Here is a 24,534-nt window from a genome sequence, read left to right as displayed (position 1 = left end):
TAATAATCTAAAATAATAAAAATAAAAGGATTTACTACTCAGCTCGCTACTACACAGTACACCCGAAATCACGACCGTCCAGCTGTCGATCTGATCCAACCACTACATGCATTAAAACGCGTGTCTATCCGTCAGGCGACACCAATACGTCCACGTCAGCGTCCCACTGTGTGGGACCACTCTCATGGCGCGCGCCGATTCGAGCGAGAGGGCAAAATAGGAACCGGGCAACACCGGCGTTGCGGTTAGCCTCTGAGGTGGGCAAGTTTGTAATTAATGGAGGGCAGCGGGGGCAATATGGTAATTGGGCTTGGACTTTAGTCTTTCAGTTCGTAACAGACAGCTGATGTAAAAGCGAGGGGGGGAAACAGAACAAACCTCCCCCCTTATTCTTCTTCCTTTTCTTCCTTCTCCACAGCCCAGCAAAGCGAGAGTCTACGCCTCACTCGTAATGGACGACTCTGAGGTAATATTTTTGGAATCGCCGCTCTTTGTTGTTCGTGTTCAATTCTAGAGAGACTGCCCTCGCCTCTTTAACTAACTTCCTTTTCTTGGTTTTGCCTTTTTGTTTTTGGGTTCTTTTTTTTTGGTGGGATTTGTGGGTTTTTTGGGGGAATGTGTGAGGGGGCTAATCTTGATCTTATTCAAGTTTGTTCCACTGCCCTCTAGTGGGTTTTTGCCGGTGTGTTTCGTTTGATTTTGTAATGGGTTTTCTTTGTTTTCAGAAATTGATGGCCCTGAAGAAGGCGTACGCCGATATAATCCTCAATACAGCGAAGGAGGCGGCGGCGCGTATCATGGTTTCTGAGAGGAACGCTATTCGGTTTCAGCAGGAGCTGTCCGCGACTAAAGATGAGGCGTTTCGGATACTGCTTAGGCTTAAGCAAATGTTGGATTCTAAGGTATGATGATTTCGTGTAAATGGGGTTGGTTTTTCTTCTTGTTTTTTGCTTGCCCACTTCTTGGTTGGAATTGTTTTGTGTTCTTCCGATCACGTTCTGATTTGGATGGTTAGGTGGGTTTCGTCTATACCGGTATGTCTGTGAATGGTTTTGTGATTAAATTTTCGATCTTTATGCTAGTGGGTAATCTTTAATGTTGGATAACGGATATTGTCTTTCACAATGCTCAAAATTTCCAGTGTTCACTTGTGGACATTTTTTCAAAAAGCATTCAATCAGTTGTCGCTGTTTCCTGGCTGTTTGTTGCTTAAATCAACTATCGTGTAAAAAACAATTCATGTCAGCTGTTGGGGAACATCACCAAAAATTTTAAAATCAAGTGTAGAGGCTAAATTACTTGCAAAAATGAATTCATTGCACAGAATGACATTGAAAAGTGAGGAACACATAACATTTTGAACTTGATTAGAGGAATTAATCACTTGGTCATTTAAGTTTTTGATGAGGAAGTTGGTCTCTGAAATGTTTATTTTTAGATTGGTCAATCAAACTCTATTCTATTAGTTAAAATTCTTGATGAATCCAGACATGTCACTTGAAATAAATGTTTCTCCTTGTGGCATTTTCAAGGTTATCATTTTAATGCTCATGATCTTATTCAAATCCTTTTCACCTTTAAGACGGAACTAAAATTGGAACTAAGATGTTCTGCTACTTTTTTAGAGCTGCATAGTTCAATGCCAAACCAATCTGGCACAGATTGATTATTTGTTAGTTCAGTCGAATAGTACTTGAATGAAGTTATTATATTTGGATCTTTCTCAGCACAACTAGAAAAAAGGCTTCAGTTCCTTCTTGTGCTTATCTAATTTTTTAACCAAGTGTGTAATTGAAATATGCCATGTTTTCAGGTCAGTGAGGCAGAGATGGTGTCTTTAAATCAAAAGAAAAAGATTGAAGAGCTCGAAGCCCAGCTTGAGGAAGCTGAGGACATAGTGAGTAAACTTAGAGCTCAGTTGCAAGAAGTTCAAGATGAACTGGAACATGTGAGGAACAAAAAGGTAGAAGCCCTTGATAAGCACAACTTGGCTGGTAATGTTGCATCTCGAGAGGACTTGCCAAGCTCACACGAGTGCATCGCACCTTATAACATAAGTGCAACTTTGAATGGGACGTGCCCCGATAGTTGGCCTGAAAGTAAGAATGACTTGAAGATAGATAATGGCCAAGTTCATAGAGATTTTGCCTCCATGGTGATGAGAAGCAAAGAACCTGAGCTTTACAGAAATGGTTGCACTCAGAGAGTACGTGCATTTGAAAGAAAATTGTTTGATGGAAAGGTGTGTCTGACTGGACAAGCTGAAGATGTCAAGAGTAGGGCGTTTGATATGGGTGAAGAAGAGGGTAAACTTATGTGTAAAACAAGCATTACCAAGACCGATAATACCTGTGGAGAACGGAAGAATTCTAATGAGACCAAGGAATTGCCTAAGCTATTAAGCAGGGATATTCAAGTACCAATTATTAAATCCCTCCGCAGAAAAAGGAAACGAGCTACTCGATACAACAAGAGGAAAGCTCTACCGGTTCTTGATGACTTTACTAAACAATGCGAGTCACCTGATCTTCACTGCTCAGAAAGTCTTTCAGTAGATAACGATGACTCAGAAAAATGTCTGTCGAAAAAGGAAATTGATAGTCAGGATGGTCTTGTTTTGCTCTCAAACCCTGTACTGTCTGAGATAAATGAAATGTCAACACCTTCAGGATGTCCAGACGTCAGTGAGGGAGATGGAGCAGTAATAAATGATTGTTCTCTTAGGAACATGAAAGACTATGATAAAGCAGTTGTAAATAAATCTGACTTCACTGGCCAGGAAAGTTTATGTGTGGACAATTTGGAGGGTTCCCCTTATAAAATAGACGCTGACCCAGTTAAGGAGTCATCAGTTAACTTGGATATGAAAAATTCTGATGCTCTTGATGAGGTTCCTAGTCAACATTTAAATAATAAAGTTCTCAAGTACACATTCCAAAGAAAGCGAAAGAAGGAATCTTTGAGCAGCCCTGATGGTAAATCATCAGTTGATGAAAGCATATCAAAGAAAAGGATGAAGGATAAACAAATTGTATCATTGGAATCAGACAAGTTTAGCTTAATGACGGAATCATCTCGGGACAACCGTCGGCTAGCACAGGTTGCTCGGCAGGTTAGCTATATATATACTTTAACATGCTCGTGTACCCTTCTGATTTGTTTCTGAACACCTGAAATTAGTTACTTGTATACTCTGTGGTAGGATGGGTGCATACTTGGTCTCTTTGAAAGGGAGATATTTTGTTGTCTAGTCTAGACTGGTAATATATCTATTTTAGTTACATGTCTGGAGTTATTATAATCAGTTAAATTGCATTATGTCATTCGGGTAATCAATGTATATGAACTTATTTTTTCTACATTGCTTGCCTCTCTGGTCATTTCTCCATAATAAGTTATACTGACGCATTTGTTCTTACGAATTACTAATAGCCTATCGTGACATTCACTGGGAGAACTCATATTTAGTATTTTGTGGATATTTTAAGTTTGAGTATTTACAGGTATAGCTAGTAGTAGCATTCAGTATCACATTTAGCAATAGAAAAAATATGGTTACATAACTCAAATTGTGTGCTACATGCAATTTCATGTGCAACATGGCATGTTTTTCCCCCCAGTTCAGATTGTTGCTTCCTTGGTTTCGATTCCAATATATGGTTGTCATTTTTTGTTGATTTGACATTGACACCTTGACGTGTGAGGATGATTTTCCCAGCTTCTGAAATCTAGAAATCTGCTTAATTTTACACTTTGAGGAGCTGAAAACTCAAAACGTTGAGAAACCTCTTATAAGTGATGGGGCAATATTTGGACATGTTTCTTGACTCTGCTGCCTTGTGTTCCCTCAATATGTGAATTCTCTTTCCTTTGTCATCATAAGCCATAGAAACACACATAAATAGATAGTAGTCCATTAAAACACCTTTAAGATTTCTCTTTTTAACTTCACTTACTCTGAGGAACCCCGATTATATCTATAAAAAAACCATCCTGCCGTTGTAGGCCATCTTAGCCTCCAACTCTGACTTGTTTATCAGAAATGCTAGGCACTGCTAGGCTAAACTTGCTGAAACCTATGAGGTCGCTTTCCTCTAACCCGTCTTTGTTACAGTGTCCATTTTTTTTCCTTATATTAGCTTAGTTTGTTTTTATGAAAGCCTGTACTTCCATTGAGAAAAATGAAAGAAAACACGGGGCATATTAAAGATGGAGCCAAACTAAAAAGAAGCTCCAATCTAACAAGCTTAGCTAACAAACTGTTCCATTGTGTTTGGTTCCTTTTCATGTACAAGGAAAATGGTAACATGAGTCTTGTATCTCCACCTGCCTCCCCACCAAAAAGAAAATATGTGTACATAAAAGTTAAATATTAAATTTATACTTATAGCACAGACTTACTCAATATAGATGACCAAATTTTTAAATTCACTATAGTTGTAGACTATTTGATACATTATTGAATACAACACAAAATCCTTGATGAAACTTATTCTGTTAAATGAGTTTTATAATTTGTTACAAGAAAACAAAACTTATTGTTGTTTTGTTATTTAGGATCTTTGCACTCTTTTTCTTTAATGTGCCATTTCAACATCCCTCATGTTGAAATTGTCTTTGTGCAGCTCATATCTTTGTCTGAGAAGAAGTGGCGGTGATAAGGACGCTGGCTGTCCTGAAGCTCATAATTGTTGCTTGAAAAATAAAATCAGCTGCAACAAAAGAAAAAAAGAAGAAAAAAGAAAGGAGAAACCAGAATGAGCTGCTTTGCAACAAGAAAGTGTTGGTTGCTAAGCAAGTGAGATATGCTTTTCCAAGGAAATTCCACAGGCCATGAACAAGTACAACATATGGGCGCTATATATGTCCACTAACTTATGAGTGTTTATGTAATCTTTATATCCTTCCCTTCATTACTATATTAAAACACTTGAATCCTGGCATTTTTCTTTCCCTTGGGAAAGCTTAGTTAATTATATTCCAATTTTCACATGTTATTTATTTCTTTGTTATAATTTTTGGTTACCGCGAGGACTACTAGAAATGTGCTGTTGTATATTGCAAGGACTGAATGGAAATGAAAAGAGAGATTCTGAATTCTAATGGTCCTCCAAACTGGTCGGTGGTTGCCTGGAAAAAGGATTGCCATTGAAGCTAGCGGCCAAAGCTTCAGCTCTCTCTGCCCTTTCCTCTTTCCTTTTGGATAAAATCCTCTTTTAGATGATTCCCCTGCAGGTCCTTTTCTTGGCGTCATGATTTATCTTATATGCTTTTTGGCATACAAATCTATCTATCTTAAGATAGGAATATCTGTAACTTTTCAATCTCGGGGAGAAGATTCTCCACAGAGTATGAAAAAAGTTAAAACAATCATATTATTTTAAGTCATGACAGTGAATTAGCAAATAGATATTCTTTTAAGTCATGAGTTGAATTAAAATCCTCGGTATTATATAAATTTTCTTAATCTTGAATCTAAATGTGTTTTTTTTTTATATTCGTGAGTGTAAGGATCAGCTTAAGCGCACGTTGACTAATGTGATGAGTTGCATTGACTAATGTGATGAGACGACTGTATTACCAAGAAAACTCGTATGATATTAAATCGAGTGGTCTTCTTGTTTGAATTTATTATCTCAAAACCTTTTACTATTTACATACTGCATTTAAACGCTGTAGAATTAAAAATTTGTTTGAACGATAGAATTAGTGAAGTAGGTACAAATGTTCGGAATTAATATATATAGTTTTTAAAAAAATATCCAAAGCAAGCACGATAAAGTCTAATAATAGTACGGAAACTATATAAGATTATTGATAGGAATTGAAAAATTATATAACTGACAACTATTTTAAGAAAGCTTGAGTTAGAAGCAAAATAAATGATATTAGGTATTCATTTAAAAAGGAAAAACATTATTAACATTATTTTTTGAAAAAAAATTCACATTTCAATATAAACAGGTTTTTTTTTTTTTTTTTTTAATTTCCTCCGCTGCGGATTTGATAATGTTTGTCTTTTACCGGTGACTGGCAGTTGGAACTTGGGACAAACAAAATAAAGAAAATAAAATTTAATCAGAAGGCGGCCGAACGAAACCCTTATTTTGGGAATCGAAACGACGTCGCGAAAGGGTTCGTTTGGTTTTCTAAGCAAATCAAGCTCCCGAAGCTGATTTATTGGGAATTTTGGAGCACTGAGGTCGGTGACGATCGAAGCTTAGCCGGAACTGAAAATTCGAACGGCGGAGACCGGAGAAGATTGAGGCGGAGAATGGGAGCAGCGAGTAAAGCGGGCGACTGGGCGTTCAAGGCCCTAACAGCCGGTCTCGGTGTCGCCACTATTTACCTCACTGCTACCTTCTCAGTCAACGTCTACAGAGGATTGTCTTGGCACAAAGCTCAATCCGTATTTCTCTCTCTCCTTCGCTTTATGTATTTTCTTTTCATTATCGAAGCCCTAGCCGATAGCTTATTATTGATAATTCCACTATTCTTTCCATTTCCTGCGTTTAGCTTTTGGTTCATGTTCAATCTATTGCGTTTTTCATGATTCTGACTGAAATTTTCGACATTGTGGTTGAACCAACGATTCGAGATTATTGGGAATCGAACGTTGGAATTGGGGGAAGATGGGGAGATTCTATTGAAGTGCGTTAGAAACTTAGTTTTGTCGTGACGATTACGGTGTAAGGTTCTGTATATTTCGTTCGTATGTATGTATGCCGTAGCTAGTAAACCTAATTCTAACACTTGAACAGTGACAATGATCGACAAGACTAGTGTGGTCTGAAGTGCAGAATTGAGTTTGCATAGTCTGTGTTTGTACAGTGAGTGATATTTGTAGAAGTTAATATATGGTTGTGAAGTGCATTTTAGAATTCAGTATAATTCTACACTTTTCATATGGGGAATTAATAAACTCATAGTTTAGGATAATGAACATTAGTCTGTGATAAGTGAACCCATAGTATGGTATAATAACCCTTAGTTTGTGATAAGTAAACCCATATGTTCGACGACACTTAACAAAGTGTAAGCGATCTCGGCTTGCTCGTATTTCTCTGGCCGACTTACTCTGGAATTTCAGCTACTTATTTGAGGATTTCTGGTGATAATATAAGAACTGGATTTCATGCTCTTGTGGCTTGTATTCCTGTCTAGTAAAAGCTGCAGCAATGCCTATTTGCTATAGGGCACCATGAGCTCTATGTTTTACCACATCCATCTAGTTTTAACCAATCATTCTCTAATAGAGTTCATTAGATACTTTAATGCTATTCAGCATATTCAAGATTACAATTTCTTCTGCAAAATGTTTGCATTATGAGATACCCCTCTTGAAGGGCTAAAAGAGGTCTGGCTTCTTTTTGTGCAGAAAATCAACAACGACAATACCAATGACGAGGCTGCATAATTTGAAATTTTCGAGCCAAGGGATATCTAATTTTGTATGATCAGGTTCTATATGGATTTTGATACTTTGCCTCAGCTTTCTTGGGAAGAGAATAGGGAATACTTTCTTTTTGAATATCTAGTATAAATTTCTCTGAGTTTGGTTATGAAGTTGAAGGGCATTATTATTCAGACATGTTCAGCAATTAACTGCAGAACATTTCAACAACTATTATTATGGGAATTGTCTTAGATACGTACTTATGTATCTTGTAGGTGTCAAATGTGTGCATGAGCAAATTTTTCTTATTCGATATTTTATATGATTTATCATTTGATCTTTTGTGCTTTGTTGATCCTTGTTCGTTTCTTATCCACGTATCACATTTCCTTGGCAATGTATCATATAGAAGAGTAGTAACCTATTTGAGGATAGTGGTTGGGAACAATCAGGTAAAGAATTATCATGATTGACTTGGTGGTCAATAAAGGCTAATGTAAATATATACACATATATAATCAAGGTGCAACTGCTGTGCATAAGTCTATCGGGACACCCCTGGATATCAAATATTTAACATATACAATACACATAAAAGGAAGTATTTTAGAGAAAGTTGATATTTTATCTTGCTTGAATTTGCTTAAATTTGATTATTTAGAGGGGACTGTTTATAAAGAAAGTTGATATTTGGTGTTGCTTAAATTTGGAATAATGGTGAGTTAATGAAGAATTCTTGTTCTCTATTTTCTGATCTTGTTGCGGAATATATCAACTAAAATATTTTAGCTATTATCTCAAGTAGCATATGCTCAAGGTCAGAGAATTAGAGGCATTTGTGCTACTAACCTTGATAACTTTTTTTTAATGGCAAAAAATAAAAAAAAAATTAACAAAAAGGAAGATACCAACTTTAGCTGAACAATTAATGTGTCAATAATCTTTTTTATCGGTTTGATTGTTTTAATTTACACCATATAATTGTAATGTTATATTTAAAAAAAATATCATACGGCATCCTGGCTATAGCTAGCTATTTATTTTAACAAAATGTACATTAAGAATTAGCATTATGTAAGAAAATTATGAGCATAGTTCCGTTTGAATATTTTCTACTCCACGTGCTAAGAAAAAAAGGAGAAAATGTTTCAGAATATATAAATTCTTTTCAGGAAAAAAAAAATGTAATTTTTGAGGATTTGATCATCTCTTCTCTTGAATTGAGATTCGAAAATCTTCATGTCTCTTAATTCCGAAAGGTTTAAGATGCTCAAATTCGTCGGAAATGGAGCAACGACTCAAGAGTCTCCCCCCTGATTCGTGAGTCGTCATTCTCTCCAATTCGCGGTCAGCCGCGACTCCCAATAATCTCTAGCGTTTCATCACATCCTCAAGCACAGAACCCAAATTCGAAGCCAAAAATGGAGGAATCGAAAGCTGCGGCGTACTACGATGAGCTCACTCGTAAAGGAGAAGGGGCGGCAAGGTACAAACGAGGCCTCGGTTTTTCCTCCTCCGATACCAACAGCGATTTGGTATCCACTTCCAAGGGCTCCGCTCTCCCTTCCTCCTCTTCCTTCCTCAGTTCTTTTGTTAAAGCCTCAAGCCCTTCCAAGGCATCCGAGTTCGAGAAGCAAGCGCAGCTCAAGGCCATTCAGTACAAGCTCAAGAAGAAGAAACCAAGCTCAGCCGACGATGAAGAGAGGCGCCCTAGGGCTTTGGAGAGAGACCGCCGGGAATCGAGCCCTAGACGAAGGCCTTTGAGTAAAGAGAGGGAGAGACAGTCGCATTCGAGGAGGCGGAGTTCGAGTAGAGATAGAGAGAGGCATTCGAGGCGGCGAAGTAGGAGCCGAGATAGATATGGAGATAAGTATAGGGATGGGGATAGAAAGAGTAGGAGGAGAAGTAGGTCCAGGGGTGATTCTGATAAGGATAGGCGGCGTCGACGGAGTAGAAGCTCGTCGCGAGAGAGGCAGAGGTCGGACAACAATGGAGGGGAAAAACAGAGAGACCGGAAAGTTGAGAAACAGAAGCCTGAAAGAGTTGATTATTCAAGATTGATTGAAGGATATGACAAGATGGTACGCTTCATTATATATATCTTTTAATCAAAGTGCTATTTCTCCTCAGTTTGTCATTGGTTTCGGCATCGTATTGCTATTCTAGAATTTTCCCCGCCTTTGAATTCTTATGCCGTATTTTTGTGTGTAAGCAACTAATAGTTTGAAACAAGACTTCTATATCCTTCTAAGATCATTGAAACAATACTTCTATATTCTTCTAAAATGTACATGATGGTTTCTGTCATCATTTTTGCGTCTTGTTGTTCGATGTGATAATGCTAGTATAAACTTGGGTTGTTGGACACGCATATTATCCAGGGGATATGGAGGTCGTATGTAGACGCTTTGGGGATAATTGTAAAAGTGTGATTCAAATTTGACAAACTTGAGTTTGAATTGTTAAGTCGGTGTCAGACATGGTGATTATTCTCTTACACTTGACCAGGGTAAGGGAAAATTACAAATGACACTATGTAGCTTGTCTAGTTTACAAATGATAATGCTATGTTTTGAAAATAGTTTTAAATATCCATATGGTTTGCAGAATCTAAACCCTTCCGGGACTTGGGATCTTTTAGTCATGCTGGCTTAGAGGTTTCAAGCTCGAATCTTCTGGTGAGTTTAATACCAAAAACCTTTGGTATCTCCTAAGCCCGGACCTTAGAATGGGCACAGGTATCCTTAGGTATAGGGGAGCAAAACTCTAACTCCCAGTTATTAAAAAAAAAACAAAAAATCTGAATTGGTATGTGTAGCTTTACTCATAGTGATCTTTCTCTTACACTTGGCTGTTGAAGTCGGGGAAAATTACATAGTGATAATTCTATGTTTTGAGAATAGTTTTAAAAATCCATATGGTTTGCAGAATCTAAACTCTTCTGTTAAAAATACCGAATTGGTATGTGTAGCTTTATTCAAGGTGTGCCACATATACCAATTCCCTTGCAAAGTAATTGACGGAAGGATATGATTTGCAAATTGACTAATTGCAAAGATGTTTGAAACCATTTTTAAAACGTAAGAGAATGTTTTACAAAATAGGAGAATTTGAGCGTGTAATTTGCAATTATTCTTTGAAGTTAAATTGTGCAAGAAAAGTTCGGTCTCCAGAAGATGGTATTCTTTTAGTTGTATTACATAGAAACAAAGACTTAGTATCTTATCTCCTTGTAATTCTTCTTACAAGAAACAAGCGCCAATGTTACTGTCTTCTTCAGTGGTGAATTGACCAGACACGTAAGATATTACTACCTATGTCATCTCTCTGCCATAATTCTGCCATGCAACTCTTGTAATTGGAAATTGATGTAAGCTTTCTTTTGTTTGCCACCAGTCTCCAGCGGAAAGAGTCAAAGCAAAGATGAAACTTCAACTTGCTGAAACTGGTAACTTATCTATTGATAAATAATACTTTCTTTACAATGGATTACATGGACCTTCATGCCTAAAGTTCTTAACGAACGAATCATTGATTTAAATTGAACTGGAGCTATTTAAACTGAGCTCGAATTGCTAAAGAATGGATTAAGAATGACTTCCCATTTCCATTTTCTCCCTCCTTCCCAATTGTAAAGGGGACTTTAGCATACAAAAAAAAAATAGCCACCTCATAACTACTGTATCTGACTCTTCATATGTAAAATACAGCTAGAATGGACGATACAAAAGGCACAGGCCCTGGTTGGGAAAGATTTGAGTTCGACAAGGATGCTCCACTTGATGATGAAGAAATTGAAGGTATATATTTTAGCTATTGGTCTTCTAATTATTTTTCGAATCTAGTCATTTTGTGAACTTGAACTCAAATTGCTTTCTAAAAGTAATCATTGTTTATACTCACCATATATTGTAAGACAGTTTTTATTTGTCAGTAAAAGAGCCCTGATGATCTTCTAAAAAAAAGAGAGAGAGAGAGCTCTGATGATCATAATCCTTAAAAAGGTCTTTGTCTTGTCAGAAGAGTCCAACCAAAGATATACTTTGTGGACCTAGAAGTAACTTCATAAAGCCCCCACTGTGCAACCATCTCACTCAAATAATACAAATATATATTTGCCTTTGACGCTTGTCTAGCATAGCATGTTTACCAACCTTGCTAACCATGAGAATATCGAGCCAAGTATCCACAAGGCTTACTTGAGAACCCCTTTCCTTAAAAGTTTCCAAGTATCGTTTGGGCGTGCCACCAAAATTCACCCTCAGCACCTTGTTAAGTGGTAAATTTGTATTTCAAGTGTCCTAAGTTGATCTTACTTCTCTAGTACTGGTTGTCATTGGCCTAGGATGAACATTCTTATAATATTATTTAGTAAATCGGATCTCCTTATATGGCTTCATTATACCTACAGCTGCAGAAGATGATGCAACATTAGTAAAACATATTGGACAAAGCTTTCGATTTTCTGCAATCGAGGTTGTGCCTTACTCTATGGTGCTAGCAATCACTCCACTTGTTTCATTCTCTCTCACATGATTGATGGAATTCATATATGGTCATTTTAGGCTAGAAAAGAGGAGCAAATCAAAGCTGCTCATGACGAGGCCATGTTTGGAGCACCAGTGGGTCAATTATTGAGTGCAACTGATGATGAAGTTGAGGTGGAGAATGAAAAGGTGATGGAAGCATGCGATGATTGTGGTCAGGCAACAAGTCTATTGAGTGAGAAGGTATATTTCTGTCATTCTCTGTCCCTTTTTATTCAACGATCTTTTGGTGGTGAATGGAATAGTGATAGCAAACCCTATCTTTTGGAACCTTGGTATAGGTACTTGCAAAACAACAAGGTTCTTGGCGTGACCGTGCTCGTAAAGTTTAAATTGACTAGTTGATATTTGGAAGGTTACAAAATGCAATGAAAAATTATTGCCAATTTGTTGCACCGGGGAAAACTGCATCAATGAACTGAAATGGACATGTTGATTTACTTGCCCATTGTTTCACCGATGGAAGGCTTCTTCTGCCTCCTGATAACTATAGAGACCTAGAATGTCAAATGCAATTTTGCCCATATCCCACAAAGGGAGAAGAGTACTTTTTGTAGTGAAATGTTAAATATAATGGGTGCTGGTGGTGACTATATATCATGTATATTAACCTCTTGTTCTTGTTTTGAAACTTTGAAGATGAAAGTGTGAGAGATACAATGAGTAAATTAATTTAAGCCTAAAATTTTTGGTTTTTTTTTTTGTTTGTTTTAGTCTAAGATGTGAGTTGGAGGTTCGAAATTCTAACTTTTTGGTCAATGATACGTGCGTAATGTAGTATTGAACTATTATTTTTAATAGCTGCTATCTGAGAGAAAAATTGGTGGCAGTAACAGTAATGAACCTCCCTTAGCACGGATTCTTTATAATGACTGAATACAGAAATTGGAGGACTGGAATCTTTGATTTCTTTATGTCAAAATTTCCATGAGAAATTATAAATTTAGGATAATGCCAAGTTACAGGATTCTGTGTCTTGAACGTGGTAGTAGAAAAATAATTCCTAAAAGAAAAATTATTTTAAATAGTTAAAAACTTGGATAAATTATTTTTTGAAAAATAACGTTGTAATACGAAGTTAAGTCTTTTCTTTTAAGGGATAGAACTTCAAAGTCGAGTAAAATACAATATTTAGAGTGAGAATTTATCTTTTAATTGGAAATAGACATCTTAACCAGTCGAGTTAGGTTCGATTTGACTAAAGTCAAGTAAGGTTCCTTCGATCCAAATGAAAGATAGAAAAAAAAAAACATCCCATGGTTTTTTTTCTTATGAATTGGGAAATTTTCTAAAACTAGTGCTCCGTTTTTATATCTTTATTTTTATTATGAAATTTTCTATTGGAGTATAACATTTTTAATATGATATTGATATGGTAGTAAATAAGAGGAGTATCAAATAATACGATTAGAATATACAAACTTATGAGTGCAAGGACAACATTTTTGTCACGAGTATAAATCAATTAAATAAAATTTTAACCAAACTCAAAAAAGAAAATAAAATAAAATAAAATAAAATAAAGTAGGGCATTTTGTTACTTTACTTATCAACTTCACAACTTGTAATTAGCGTAGAAAGCTGTACCGTCACAGCCAATTAGCGTCGAGTATTATTATATTAAAAAAAAAGATAAAAATTCACATTTTTACTTCTCAACTTATAATTCGTGTAAAAAGCCGTACCGTCACAGCCAATTAGCATAGAGTATGATAATATAATATATATATATAATATTAAAAATTCTCGAATATATATAATCCCGAATTTCTCATCCCCTTCCCCCCGACTCTCCGATTCAGCCGCGTTTCAGTCTTTTCGATCCGATTCCTACGCCGAGAAAGATCAATGGCTCCTTCCACCGTCAGTCGATGGCTGAGGCCAGAGGTAGCATTCAGATCTTCCTTCTGATTGTTTTCCAATCCTCTAACTTATCAATTTGTATTGGTTTCCATGTCTAAAAATCTTAATTTTTGTACCTTGTTTAGGTTTACCCACTATTCGCGGCCGTAGGAGTGGCCGTCGGAATCTGCGGATTCCAGTTAGTCCGCAACATCTGCATCAATCCTGAAGTCAGGTCTCTCCGAGTTCTCTCCATTTTTCCTTTTTTGTGTTTCAGGTTTTTCGGATGTTATTATTTTGTGGTTTATCTAGATATTCTCACGGATTATGATAATACTGTATTTGGAGACAAATAATGAGAAATTTTTTACACCAACCTACCTTTGCCCCTCTGCTATTCCTGCAATTACTTCGAATAGGATGAGTGTGGGGATTTTGTCAGATTATGATGCATGTATAACAATGTATAATCTGGTAAAGGAATATTAGGTTTTTAGCAATTATCTGCAACATAGACGGTGGATAGAGCTGAGAAGATATGTCAGGGTGTAAATCGTTATGTAATTAGTTTCAATTCTGTCAAGATTTGCAAATGAAATTTACCAAGAAATTGAAGCGACCAATATTTTCCTATCCTCTCATTTGTTTGTTCTAATTAGTAAGAGCTCAATGAACCTACCCTCTTTTTTTCTGATTCAACGGGATACTGTCGAGTTCTTAGGCTATTATGTCTACAACTCAGTCATCCCATTATTACAAGGATGAACCTAATCCAGAATACAAACCATAAAAGAAAATACCAAATATTTCATGGGTTTGTATCACTTATCAGTATGGCCGTGTGAAGAAGGGGAGTCAGACAATTGACTTTCATTGAAATGGGGTGTAAATAAGATATATCTCTACTTGTTGAAGTATAGCTTCATCGAAATAGATTGTTCTTTGTTCTTAATTAAGAGTTATATATCCTCATCAGTGCGTTGTTTGTGATCTTATTCAAATCAGAGTGAGCAAGGAGAATAGGTCTGCTGGAGTCCTGGATAACTTTGCAGAGGGAGAGAAGTATGCGGAGCATTTCCTGAGGAAATTCGTCCGCAACAAGTCCCCAGAAATTATGCCATCCATCAACAACTTCTTCACCGACCCAAGTCGAAACTAAGATGCCATATCAAAGAATTACACATTAATTGGGATATAGACTTGAAATTGGATCGTTGGTGGGTTTTGATGGCTGTAAACTATGCTGGCTGCTGTTTCGTTTGCTTTTATTGTTGATTTGAGGAAGTTTTAAGAACAGTGGATCTACAAAATAAACTGTACTGAACCCAAATTTGATTTCAGTTACCTTGTGAAATTTTAATGCTGATCTTTGCACGTCTGGTGGTATGTTGATATGAATATGTGAATTGATTAGTTTTATACTGTGTTTGGACTTTGGAGGCTCAGAACCATGAATGTGTGGACCTTTCTATTTTAGGGAACAGGAGTGTTTTAGAGAATTCGATTAATTTTGTTGAACCTTTGTTTAAGTCGTATAATAGATATTTATTGTTGGTATATTTTCAACTTTGGGTGGACTCTCAATTTATAACATCTGAAGGAACTCACTTCTAGTATTTACTCTCAACAAGAATAAATTTTCAAATTCTGTTGCAGTCTATCTACAGTTGCTCCAATTTCAACAAGATGAATAAGCATATTGCATACAAGGATTAAGATGCTATATTGAACATGACTCCATTTTTAAATTGTCAGTAAATGTCCATATTTCACAAGTAATATTCAAGCCAAGCTAATTTTATTTCTCTAAAGAACCTATAAATCAATTGAACTCACAAGAGTTAAACGTTTCTACTAAAAAAAAAAAAAAAAAAAAGGTTGGACATTTTTAACACAAATTTATAATCCAACTTAACTCAAAAAGGTTATCATTAGATTGATCAGTGTTTGATTTGTTTAATTGTGTCACATATATACCTATTGCACCACTCTTTCTCAATGTGCATAAATTGCCCAACTTCTTGTATTGCACATTAAAATGATCACAAAAAATGCGGTTTGAAATAATTAGAATTGTTTCTAACTTCAGACTACAGGAATTAATCGACAATGATACAACAGAAAACTGATTCCTCAAGGCACAAAATGCTCTTCCTTCTGAGCACTCCAGAATGCTAAGCCAGCCATGCTAGAGAGTAACATCATTACAATTGGATAAAACATTGAACAGTGACGACAGCTAACCTCGATGTTGGAAATTCGAATAAAATGAAGATCGCTATGCCGAACACGTTGCAGTATATCGTTCAATATGGACCAATGGGTGCTTGTTTCTGAATATTGGAAGCAGACGTTAGAAAATCAGGTGTTCAAATGGAGAAAACTTAAGGAGGGAAGAGCTCAACATCCATAGATGGAAATGTAGATTGGGCCATTCTCATTCCTCTGAGTAAATCCTTAGCCGTTTCCTTCTCCTGCAATGACAGATACAAAATATTTGTTGAGTGAGACTTGAATTATATGTTGGCCAAGATATAGTAAATGTCAAAGGCGTAAAACTGATAATACTCACCGGGCCAGTGTAATCCAAAAGCCGTGTACAGTATATCTCTGCTTCATCAAATTTCTTTTCTGTTTTATAGTATGTAGCAAGAAAAAGCAGAGCTTCAACCATATTCGGTCCTTCCCTCTCTTCAGCTTCCATTCTCTCTAAATCCTTCTTGTAGTAAAATGCTGCCTCTTCAGACTGCCCCAACTCAGAATGCAGTTTAGCCAACTGGTGCAGGGCAATTGCTTCCCTATCGTTACAATTTGCAGCCCTTCTGTAACACTTGATTGCCTCCTCCAGCATTCGTAGCTGTTCGCTTTCGTAACATTGAGCCATGGCAATCCACAACCGAGAATCATTGGGCTGCAAAAATACAGATTTCTTGAAGTAATTGAGAGCATAGAAAGGCATGCCCATCATTTCGTAAGCTTGCCCTAATCCATACCAAGCTCGATAATCACATGAATTTATATCCACAGCCCTTCGATAGGCATCAATGGCAGCAGGAATGTTCTTCATCTCCACAAATTCATGTCCCATCAGAGTCCAAGCAGATAAATAAGTTTTGTTCAATTTGAGTGCCCTTCTGAAATACACAACTGACTTCTCATGCTGTCCCTTCAAACTATAGTAGTTTCCAATTATGCAGCAAGATTCAGGTCTATACTTATCTGTCATGAAAACCCTATGAGCAAGGTAGCTCAAGGCAGAGAAGGATTCCTTTGCATAGAGCACATTTGAATACATATCCATGTCTTCCACCCGATATGGATCATTTCGAAGAAGTTCTTCGAATATAGCTTCAACTTGATCAAACTCCCTTAAACTATATTGGGCTTTTGCGATTTGAGCTTGTATGTAATTACTAAAACTAAAAGTACCTTGTAAGTTCTCATATTTTGCCAAGGATTCATTATGCATCCTGAGTTCTTGGTAAGCACTGGCAAGGAAGAAGTCCTTCATCCAATGGTTATTGAGATTGAGGCTATTCAATATGTCAATTGTAGTGCACAAGGCTTGCAGCTCTGACCATGCGCTCCAGTTCCAAGGGTAGCTGTTCACTGACTCCATGAGAACTGTGCGTGCAAGATTCTCACTGCCTTTCTGCTTGAGTACAAGTCCATACAAGTACAGTCCAAATGGGTCAATTATACCATTCTTTCGAAGGGTTGATAACTCCCTTTCCAGTGAAACCAATTCTCGGTTTACAGCATCACTCTTTCCCAATGATCCCTCAAGTTCTACTACCTCTTCTTCTTTCCGCTTTTCACCAGCCTACATGAAGTGAGACAAGATTTGTCAATTTGTGCAGTGGCTTTTAAGTTGGAGAAAAATAGAACAAGAATGAAAGAAAGACCTTGAACCTATATCTGTTAATAGCAGTACTTAAATACAAAAAATGTCATAACAATTACACGGACAATAGAATAAATAATAATGCGTTCAATGAGTCAATGAAGTATGAAATGTCCCTTCTCCAAACAAAAGATCAAATCAGAAGTACCCCACCATGAGTTTTTCTTAGTTAACATGATCAAAAAGATTCACAAGTACCAAATCCAAATATTTACACTGCATTTTAAGCTGAAATTCTTGGTGAAGTCTCAAATGCAAAATGTAATGGACAAGATTGCCATCACTTAATTGACATGAGTGGGCTAAATGTGATGATTGTTCAAAATCAAGATTAACATCACAACCTCTGTAACCAAATACTCCAACATGGAGTATTCTAGACTTTGATTAGATGAATATGTTATCGTACATCTCATTCCAGATTGGGCATTTGAATCTACCCAAAACACAAAGAATTCCAATAAGTAAAAATTCTCTTAGAGCTTCACCTCAAATATCCTTGTGTACAAACATGCAAACTATGATTGTTGTACCAACGTGTTAAATGGAAGTTCAGAAACATGAAAATCCTTATATATCAAATTCTAAATACTTCACCAATACTTCTTTCAGGTGAAGAATCATTCTCTCTTACACTCCTCCACTTGATTTCTAACTAAATTAAACAAAAAACTGGCCAATCTGTCAACAGAACAAAATTTAAACAAATAATGGATATCATGGCAACTGAATATGTACGAACCAACACAGTCAAGTGAACTAGACTTTAGGCTTTCTTGTATTTATCCGTCAAATTCGATTACCCATAACAGGAACTTAAAATCATGAATAAAAAGTATAGATGGCAAGGATTAACGGACCAGATAGAGAGCATACAGCCGCAGGAACACAGATTTCTTTCCACTTTGTTCTCGAAGAACATGAGCAGCCCTATTATACTCACGGCAATCGAAGTATGACTTGGCCAGAAGGTAAAAATCACCATCCACAATCTCATCCTCCTCCATCACCGGAGTAGGTACATAAGACAGGCCAGCAATTGGGGTCGAAAACCCCTCATTTGTGTGAAATCTCCGACGAATACTAGAGCTTCCACGCTGAAACCTAGTGTTAGAAGGCGTGAACTTCGCCGGATCTTGCTCGATACCGACCAATTGCTCCGCTGCCCTGTAGAGGCAAAGGCACGTCAAAACTTCAGTGAAAACGTTTTAGCCATATAAAAATGCATGGACCATTAATTGCAACTAGAGTTCACAGATTGTTTAAAATTGAGCATACCATAACTCGAACTTCGATCAATTCCAACGCTTACAGTTAAAAAATTAACATATATAAATTATATGGCTCGTAAGTAGAGTATCCATCCAGTAAACAAAGACAATATTCAAAATCAACCATTCATCCTCTTCCGCTACTTTCCCAGAAACCGTGGAACACTAACATCTGGAACTTAAAGGAAATCGATTCCCGAAATCAAAATTATTCACATCAACCAGAACTTGATCAGTTCAAACAAGATTGGAAGCACCAAGACAGAGAGACACAGAGAGATTTTAGGGCTATGGGAACTGTACCATTTAGAAGCAGAGTAGAGACAACGATCACTGAGCTGACGGACTGCAGTACGAAGCTCGTTTCTGCAATTTTCTTTGGAACTCATTGAATCTGTGCCCCCCTGTGGCGCCCGCCCTTGTTGCGCTCTTCCTTGTAACTCAAACTTCAAAATGTGGGCGTGGCTATCTTGCGCCTTCTGTTCGTTTCGCCCCACCGGACTCGGAGGCTCCGGCTCCTGCCCGCCCAAACTTTTAAAATAATAACTCAAAAACTAAATTCAAGTCTTTATTCAAACTCACGGGCTGAACATGATAAAGCCCACTATGACCGGGTTAAAGCCCAAACCTTGCAATGACACCGAAAGACTGAATTTTTTCTGTTTGGCCGGAGAGAAAATACGAGGGAAAATCAAGGGGAAGTGTAAGAAAATGTTTCGTTACAATCCAGCTGCAACCCTTTCGCTATGTTTCAAAGAAACATTAGTCGAAGAGTAAGCAAAACGAAGATTGTTTATCCACAAAAACGAAGCTTGTTGATTTTAAGTCGCAGCTTCATTACTCAATCTGAACCTGAATCTACCTCTACCCAAGACGCCGCCGCCGCCGCCACTGCCGCCGGTATCGCCAATCTTGTCCTCGAGTCTGATCCGAGAAGCTTGAGAGGAGTCCTCCATGGATTACAAGTGCAATTTACGCCTGAACTTGTGGACAAGATCCTCAAGCGCCTCTGGTTCCATGGACCGAAGGCGCTGCAATTCTTCAAACACCTTGAATACCATCCTTCTTACGCACACTCCTCCTCCTCCTTCGACCGTGCCATCGATATTGCAGGCCGTTTGCGCGACTACAAGACCCTATGGGCTCTCGTGGCTCGAATGCGGGCTCGCCGGCTCGGACCCAGTCCCAAAACCTTCGCAATTATAGCTGAGAGGTTCGTGGGCGCCGGAAAACCCGATAGAGCGATTAGGGTTTTCTTGTCAATGCGGGAACATGGCTGCCGACAGGACCTGCATTCTTTCAATACCATTCTCGATATTCTCTGTAAGTCAAAACGCGTAGAAATGGCTTACAATCATTTGTTTAAGGTTTTGAGGGGAAAGTTTAAGGCTGATGTTGTTAGCTATAACATAATTGCAAATGGCTGGTGCTTGATCAAGCGTACACCGAAGGCACTGGAGATTTTGAAGGAGATGGTGGAAAGAGGTATGACTCCAACTATTACTACTTACAATATACTTCTAAAAGGGTATTTTAGAGCTGGTCAGATTAAGGAAGCTTGGGAGTTCTTTTTGGAAATGAAAGAGAGGAAAGTGGAAATTGATGTCGTTACTTATACTACTATGGTTCATGGGTTTGGTGTTGTGGGTGAAATTAAAAGGGCTCGTAAGGTTTTTGATGAGATGGTTGGAGAAGGGGTCCTTCCTTCTACAGCAACATACAATGCTATGATTCAGGTTTTGTGTAAGAAAGACAGTGTGGAGAATGCGGTTCTGTTGTTTGAGGAGATGATGAAAAAGGGTTATGTGCCAAATTTAACCACTTATAACGTAGTTATCAGAGGATTGTGTCATGTGGGCAATATGGAAAGGGCTATGGAGTTTATGGAGAGAATGAGAACTGGTGGATGTGAACCAAATGTTCAGACTTACAATGTTGTCATTAGGTATTTTTGTGATGCTGGTGACATAGAAAAGGGGTTGGATGTGTTTGAGAAGATGGGCCGGGGGGATTGTTTACCAAATATGGATACGTATAATGTTTTGATTAGTGCAATGTTTGTGAGGAAAAAATCTGATGATTTAGTGGTTGCTGGGAAGCTGTTGCTTGAGATGATTGATAGAGGATTTCTCCCTCGAAAGTTCACTTTCAATCGAGTCCTTAACGGGCTCTTGCTGACGGGTAATCAAGCTTTTGCAAATGAGATTTTGAGATTGCAGAGCAAATGTGGCCGTCTTCCTCGTAAATTTAAGTTATGAAGCCAACATGGCTTATGAGTGATGTGAGTTCCAGTGCCCCCATTTGATCTTGTTGGTGACTCCGGAACCAGTCTCATTCTTGCTGAAGATGTCAAACAAGATTTCCCTCTACGCTTATACGTTTACGGGGAACGGGCAACTTAGTCCCTGTGAAACTGAAGTTAAGAGATGGAATGAAGTTGATGTCTTGAAGTCCTCCATCACCAAACAATGCACGTTCTTGAGAGATTTCATATGTAGATTACAAAGCAGCAGGTAAAAGTGGTCATTGAAGGTCATCTGTTTCCTTCTTGGTAATTCCTATCTCATATCAGGACTAGATCAGTTTTACAGAAAACCATGCTTAATTTGATTAGTTTAACCAAAAGTTCTAATCCTTTGACATGGAAATATTTTTCTTTGTCAGATATCCTTGCAGAGAACACTGAGCGATCGGGCGTACTCGTACAAGAAACTGTGACGACTGCCAAATCAGAACAATCCGGATCCGGAACTCTTGAGGTTAAACATGTAAGATTGCACAAACTATGCAAATATGATTCTAAAACACATACATTTAGTTGGATTTTGCTTGTTTGTATGTTGAATTCCTTAATTGACATGACACGATTGACATGGCTGCCTTGTGAACATTGTATGAATTCTTTTGGCCTGACTTTTAAAGGCCAATATCTCCAGGAATACAAGACCATTGACTTGATTCACCTAGCTTCTACTCTGCAGCATTCAAGGCAAATTTATTCAGGTTCCTATGGCAATTATTCTATCCTGAGATCTTGCTCGGCCGAGAAGTCGAAAATCGGTGTGGAGTTTTAATTTAAGCTTGTAAAATGAGGATTTTTTACCACCTTATATTAGATCGAAACAACTTTCTTGTAGGTCCGTATAAATTTCTGGTCAGCGTGAAACCTCTAGCCAATTTTTCATTTTGTATTATGAAATCATAGGGTGCCTTTAGTATGACTTATTTTGGTGATCCGAGAACTTCTATAATGTTGGCGTGATTCAACTTGAGTAGTGGATCAGGAAGAGAGATATTTTTCGTAACAAAAATTGACTGAGAGCATGAGTTAGATAAATTTAATGTAAATCTAAAGTTGTTTAGATTTTAATTTGATATATTAGGCTCAGTAACTATTACTGATAACCTCCAAAGTTTCCTATCAAATGTAATACGAAATTTTTGCTAAAAATTTTTCATATTAACAATAAATCTTATGTGGGTTTTTTCTTTGTTTTTTTTTTTTGCCATGCGGTGGTTTGTTGACAATATAATGAAAAAGTTTCCTAAAAGAAAAATAAGAGAATAATGGAAAAGTTATTTAAAACATGGAAAATAATTTGTTTTAAAAACTAAAACAAAAATTCGCGTAGAGGAAGGACAATAATTGCTTCGTGCAGTGCTATGCATATGCTTTTGACTTCACATTCTTTGTTCATTTTGTTGGAATATGCACTACAAATTTTAAAATATTTGTTCATTATATATATATATAACACGAAACAATTTTATTAAAATATAAAAGTTAGTTGGTAGAAACAAGTAAATTAAATTGATATAAATCTAAGTCCATATATAAATAACATGTTCATTTAACTCAAGTTAATTTGATTTATAAAGTGATATAACAACAAATTAACCATGTAGTTGATGTATTTGATAGTTTTGATATGCCATCATATGAAATCGTACAATTACTTGCAACTAACAAGTGTTGTTTTCCTCGAAGTTCGTTGGTGACATAAATCAATAGATGCATGTGGTATGTTTGAAACCAAGTTAGGGTACTACTAATACTGTACTCTGTAGACTATAATCCATTTTGAAATAGTGTGATAAACATACCGATGAACCTAAAATAATGTATGTCGTAGGTGTTGTATGAAGTAATATATTTTTTAAAGTAAGGAGTAATTTATAAACTTTGAAAGTCATACAAATCAACAAATATAAATATTTATGTCAAGTCGAATGTTATATGTTCGTTCTCCGATCATAATCATAATACTCATGCAAACAAATTCTACAATAAATAAAAACAATACAACTGTCATTGGTTGAAGGATGATCAAACTTTCTTTTTCTTTTTTTTTTTCCTTACAAAATGATCAAACATTATAAAACGCCTAGATAAGCAAATATCACCGAGGTTCAAGCTTCATGTACTACCTTCAAAATGAAGGTCTATTGTACATTTTTTAAGTGATGGGTTGTTTTATGTGAATAAAAACATAGATGAAGTGCATATATTAAAATCCAAATTATCGCCATAAAAACTTTAAAATGTTATCACAATCATACCAACGACAACATCATAATAATTTGACAAAAAAAAATAACAATTATTATGGTGTTAAAGAAACAAGGTTAAAAGACAATTTTTAATTCATATACTTTCATTAAACTAACGATTTGTCACTAAACTTTAATTTGTAATAATTTAACTCTTGTACTTTAAAATTATTAATAATTTAGTTCACATAATTTACTATGTAGCATTTTAGTCATGTCGAAAACGAGTGTCGATTTTTTTTATTATTACTAAGATAGTGTCGATTTTTATTATATAACGATTTAGTATTCATAGTTTATAAATACACTTAGTCTCTTGGCGTTTAATAGATCTACATATATGCAGCATTAAGTTTACAAAAGGGTTATGTATTTACAGAAGTCAGTCTGTGACAATTAAAAAAAAAGTAATGATAATATTTTTTTTTATGTCATTCAGTATAAAATCAATATTTTTTTTATGTCATTCAGTAAATCAACTAATAAAAGTCATATGGAAATAGTATCAAATAACATTAAATAAATATGTGTTTATAAAAATATCATTACTTTTTTTAAATGTCAATTTTAGTTAGTCTGATGTGATTATATAAGTTTATAATTTATGTTATTTGTTGTTAAATATATATATATATATATTATATATATATATATATATATATTATTTGTTTAACAGTTTATGCTACTTTTGTAATTCTACCTCTTTGTTTTTCTAATAGAATTTTCTGTGTAAGCTAAAATTACAAATTTAGCCGTAAATCTATGGAGAAAATTGGATGAGATGATCTAAATTATTGCACTAATGACACATGTACGCTTTTTTAAAAAGTTGTTTTTCTAACTTTTGTTAGTTACCTACCACGTGAAATTACTTATTCGCCTCTAATTTATTTATTCTTATTGTATAACATATAAGTTCTCTATTTTATTTTATTATTTTACTTTTCTTCTTCGTCTTTTTTGTTGGCTTTGTCTTTGTTATTCATATTTCGTCTTCAGCGCCCTATCACACGTCCAATATTC

General features: G+C 36.3%; 5 protein-coding genes across 8 annotated transcripts; 4 read left to right on the top strand and 1 right to left on the bottom strand.

Annotated features, from left to right (window-relative positions):
- Positions 1–329: 329 nt before the first annotated feature.
- LOC111008977 (uncharacterized) lies at positions 330–4,997 on the top strand. The gene is made up of 4 exons (XM_022281863.2): positions 330–466; positions 726–902; positions 1,814–3,112; positions 4,626–4,997. The coding sequence occupies exons 1-4, from the start codon at positions 452–454 to the stop codon at positions 4,656–4,658; spliced, it is 1,524 nt and encodes a 507-aa protein (XP_022137555.1). The 5' UTR covers positions 330–451; the 3' UTR covers positions 4,659–4,997.
- A 2,421-nt stretch (positions 4,998–7,418) lies between these two features.
- Positions 7,419–12,640, top strand: LOC111008830 (serine/arginine-rich splicing factor). The gene is made up of 6 exons (XM_022281662.2): positions 7,419–9,477; positions 10,793–10,844; positions 11,107–11,196; positions 11,808–11,872; positions 11,962–12,126; positions 12,225–12,640. Exons 1-6 carry the CDS (start codon positions 8,818–8,820, stop codon positions 12,273–12,275), a joined length of 1,083 nt encoding a protein of 360 aa, XP_022137354.1. The 5' UTR covers positions 7,419–8,817; the 3' UTR covers positions 12,276–12,640.
- Positions 12,641–13,671: 1,031 nt separating this feature from the next.
- On the top strand, positions 13,672–15,159 carry LOC111009092 (B12D protein). Its single transcript, XM_022282045.2, has 3 exons — positions 13,672–13,830; positions 13,932–14,020; positions 14,791–15,159. The coding sequence occupies exons 1-3, from the start codon at positions 13,792–13,794 to the stop codon at positions 14,942–14,944; spliced, it is 282 nt and encodes a 93-aa protein (XP_022137737.1). The 5' UTR covers positions 13,672–13,791; the 3' UTR covers positions 14,945–15,159.
- A 627-nt stretch (positions 15,160–15,786) lies between these two features.
- On the bottom strand, positions 15,787–19,495 carry APC8 (anaphase-promoting complex subunit 8). Its single transcript, XM_022282009.2, has 4 exons — positions 19,264–19,495; positions 18,550–18,856; positions 16,358–17,608; positions 15,787–16,259 (listed from the first exon to the last, which is right to left on the bottom strand). Exons 1-4 carry the CDS (start codon positions 19,347–19,349, stop codon positions 16,170–16,172), a joined length of 1,734 nt encoding a protein of 577 aa, XP_022137701.1. The 5' UTR covers positions 19,350–19,495; the 3' UTR covers positions 15,787–16,169.
- Positions 19,496–19,576: 81 nt separating this feature from the next.
- Positions 19,577–22,185, top strand: OTP43 (Pentatricopeptide repeat (PPR) superfamily protein). Of its 4 annotated transcripts, none has more exons than XM_088121653.1 (3): positions 19,577–21,473; positions 21,625–21,728; positions 21,897–22,185. In XM_088121653.1, the coding sequence occupies exon 1, from the start codon at positions 19,707–19,709 to the stop codon at positions 21,216–21,218; it is 1,512 nt and encodes a 503-aa protein (XP_087977779.1). In that variant the 5' UTR covers positions 19,577–19,706; the 3' UTR covers positions 21,219–21,473; positions 21,625–21,728; positions 21,897–22,185. The 4 variants fall into 4 exon arrangements, with proteins under 4 accessions (XP_087977779.1, XP_087977780.1, XP_022137742.1 ...); XM_088121654.1 differs by having other exon boundaries at positions 21,883–22,185; XM_022282050.2 differs by having other exon boundaries at positions 19,577–21,511.
- Positions 22,186–24,534: the final 2,349 nt, after the last annotated feature.

Source organism: Momordica charantia (assembly GCF_013281855.1).
Source record: "Momordica charantia cultivar OHB3-1 chromosome 3 unlocalized genomic scaffold, Mcharantia_2.0 BLBB01000003.1, whole genome shotgun sequence".
Taxonomy (NCBI): Eukaryota; Viridiplantae; Streptophyta; class Magnoliopsida; order Cucurbitales; family Cucurbitaceae; genus Momordica; species Momordica charantia.
Note: the sequence above shows the minus strand (reverse complement) of the source record. Positions and strands in the feature narration are given on the sequence as shown.

Bases quoted from the DNA above. Each gene is read 5' to 3' on its own strand.
- OTP43 (XM_088121653.1), top strand. From the start codon at position 19,707: ATGTTTCAAAGAAACATTAGTCGAAGAGTAAGCAAAACGAAGATTGTT.
- LOC111008977 (XM_022281863.2), top strand. The intron at 903-1,813 runs GTATGATGATTT...CCATGTTTTCAG, and splicing joins AGCAAATGTTGGATTCTAAG to GTCAGTGAGGCAGAGATGGT. The intron at 3,113-4,625 runs GTTAGCTATATA...GTCTTTGTGCAG, and splicing joins TAGCACAGGTTGCTCGGCAG to CTCATATCTTTGTCTGAGAA.
- APC8 (XM_022282009.2), bottom strand. From the start codon at position 19,349: ATGAGTTCCAAAGAAAATTGCAGAAACGAGCTTCGTACTGCAGTCCGT. The intron at 18,857-19,263 runs GTACAGTTCCCA...TTGCCTCTACAG, and splicing joins CTCTACTCTGCTTCTAAATG to GGCAGCGGAGCAATTGGTCG. The intron at 17,609-18,549 runs GTCCGTTAATCC...CACTTCATGTAG, and splicing joins GGCTGTATGCTCTCTATCTG to GCTGGTGAAAAGCGGAAAGA.
- LOC111008830 (XM_022281662.2), top strand. From the start codon at position 8,818: ATGGAGGAATCGAAAGCTGCGGCGTACTACGATGAGCTCACTCGTAAA. The intron at 9,478-10,792 runs GTACGCTTCATT...GTTTGCCACCAG, and splicing joins TTGAAGGATATGACAAGATG to TCTCCAGCGGAAAGAGTCAA. The intron at 10,845-11,106 runs GTAACTTATCTA...TGTAAAATACAG, and splicing joins ACTTCAACTTGCTGAAACTG to CTAGAATGGACGATACAAAA.
- LOC111009092 (XM_022282045.2), top strand. From the start codon at position 13,792: ATGGCTCCTTCCACCGTCAGTCGATGGCTGAGGCCAGAG. The intron at 13,831-13,931 runs GTAGCATTCAGA...TACCTTGTTTAG, and splicing joins GTCGATGGCTGAGGCCAGAG to GTTTACCCACTATTCGCGGC. The intron at 14,021-14,790 runs GTCTCTCCGAGT...TATTCAAATCAG, and splicing joins TGCATCAATCCTGAAGTCAG to AGTGAGCAAGGAGAATAGGT.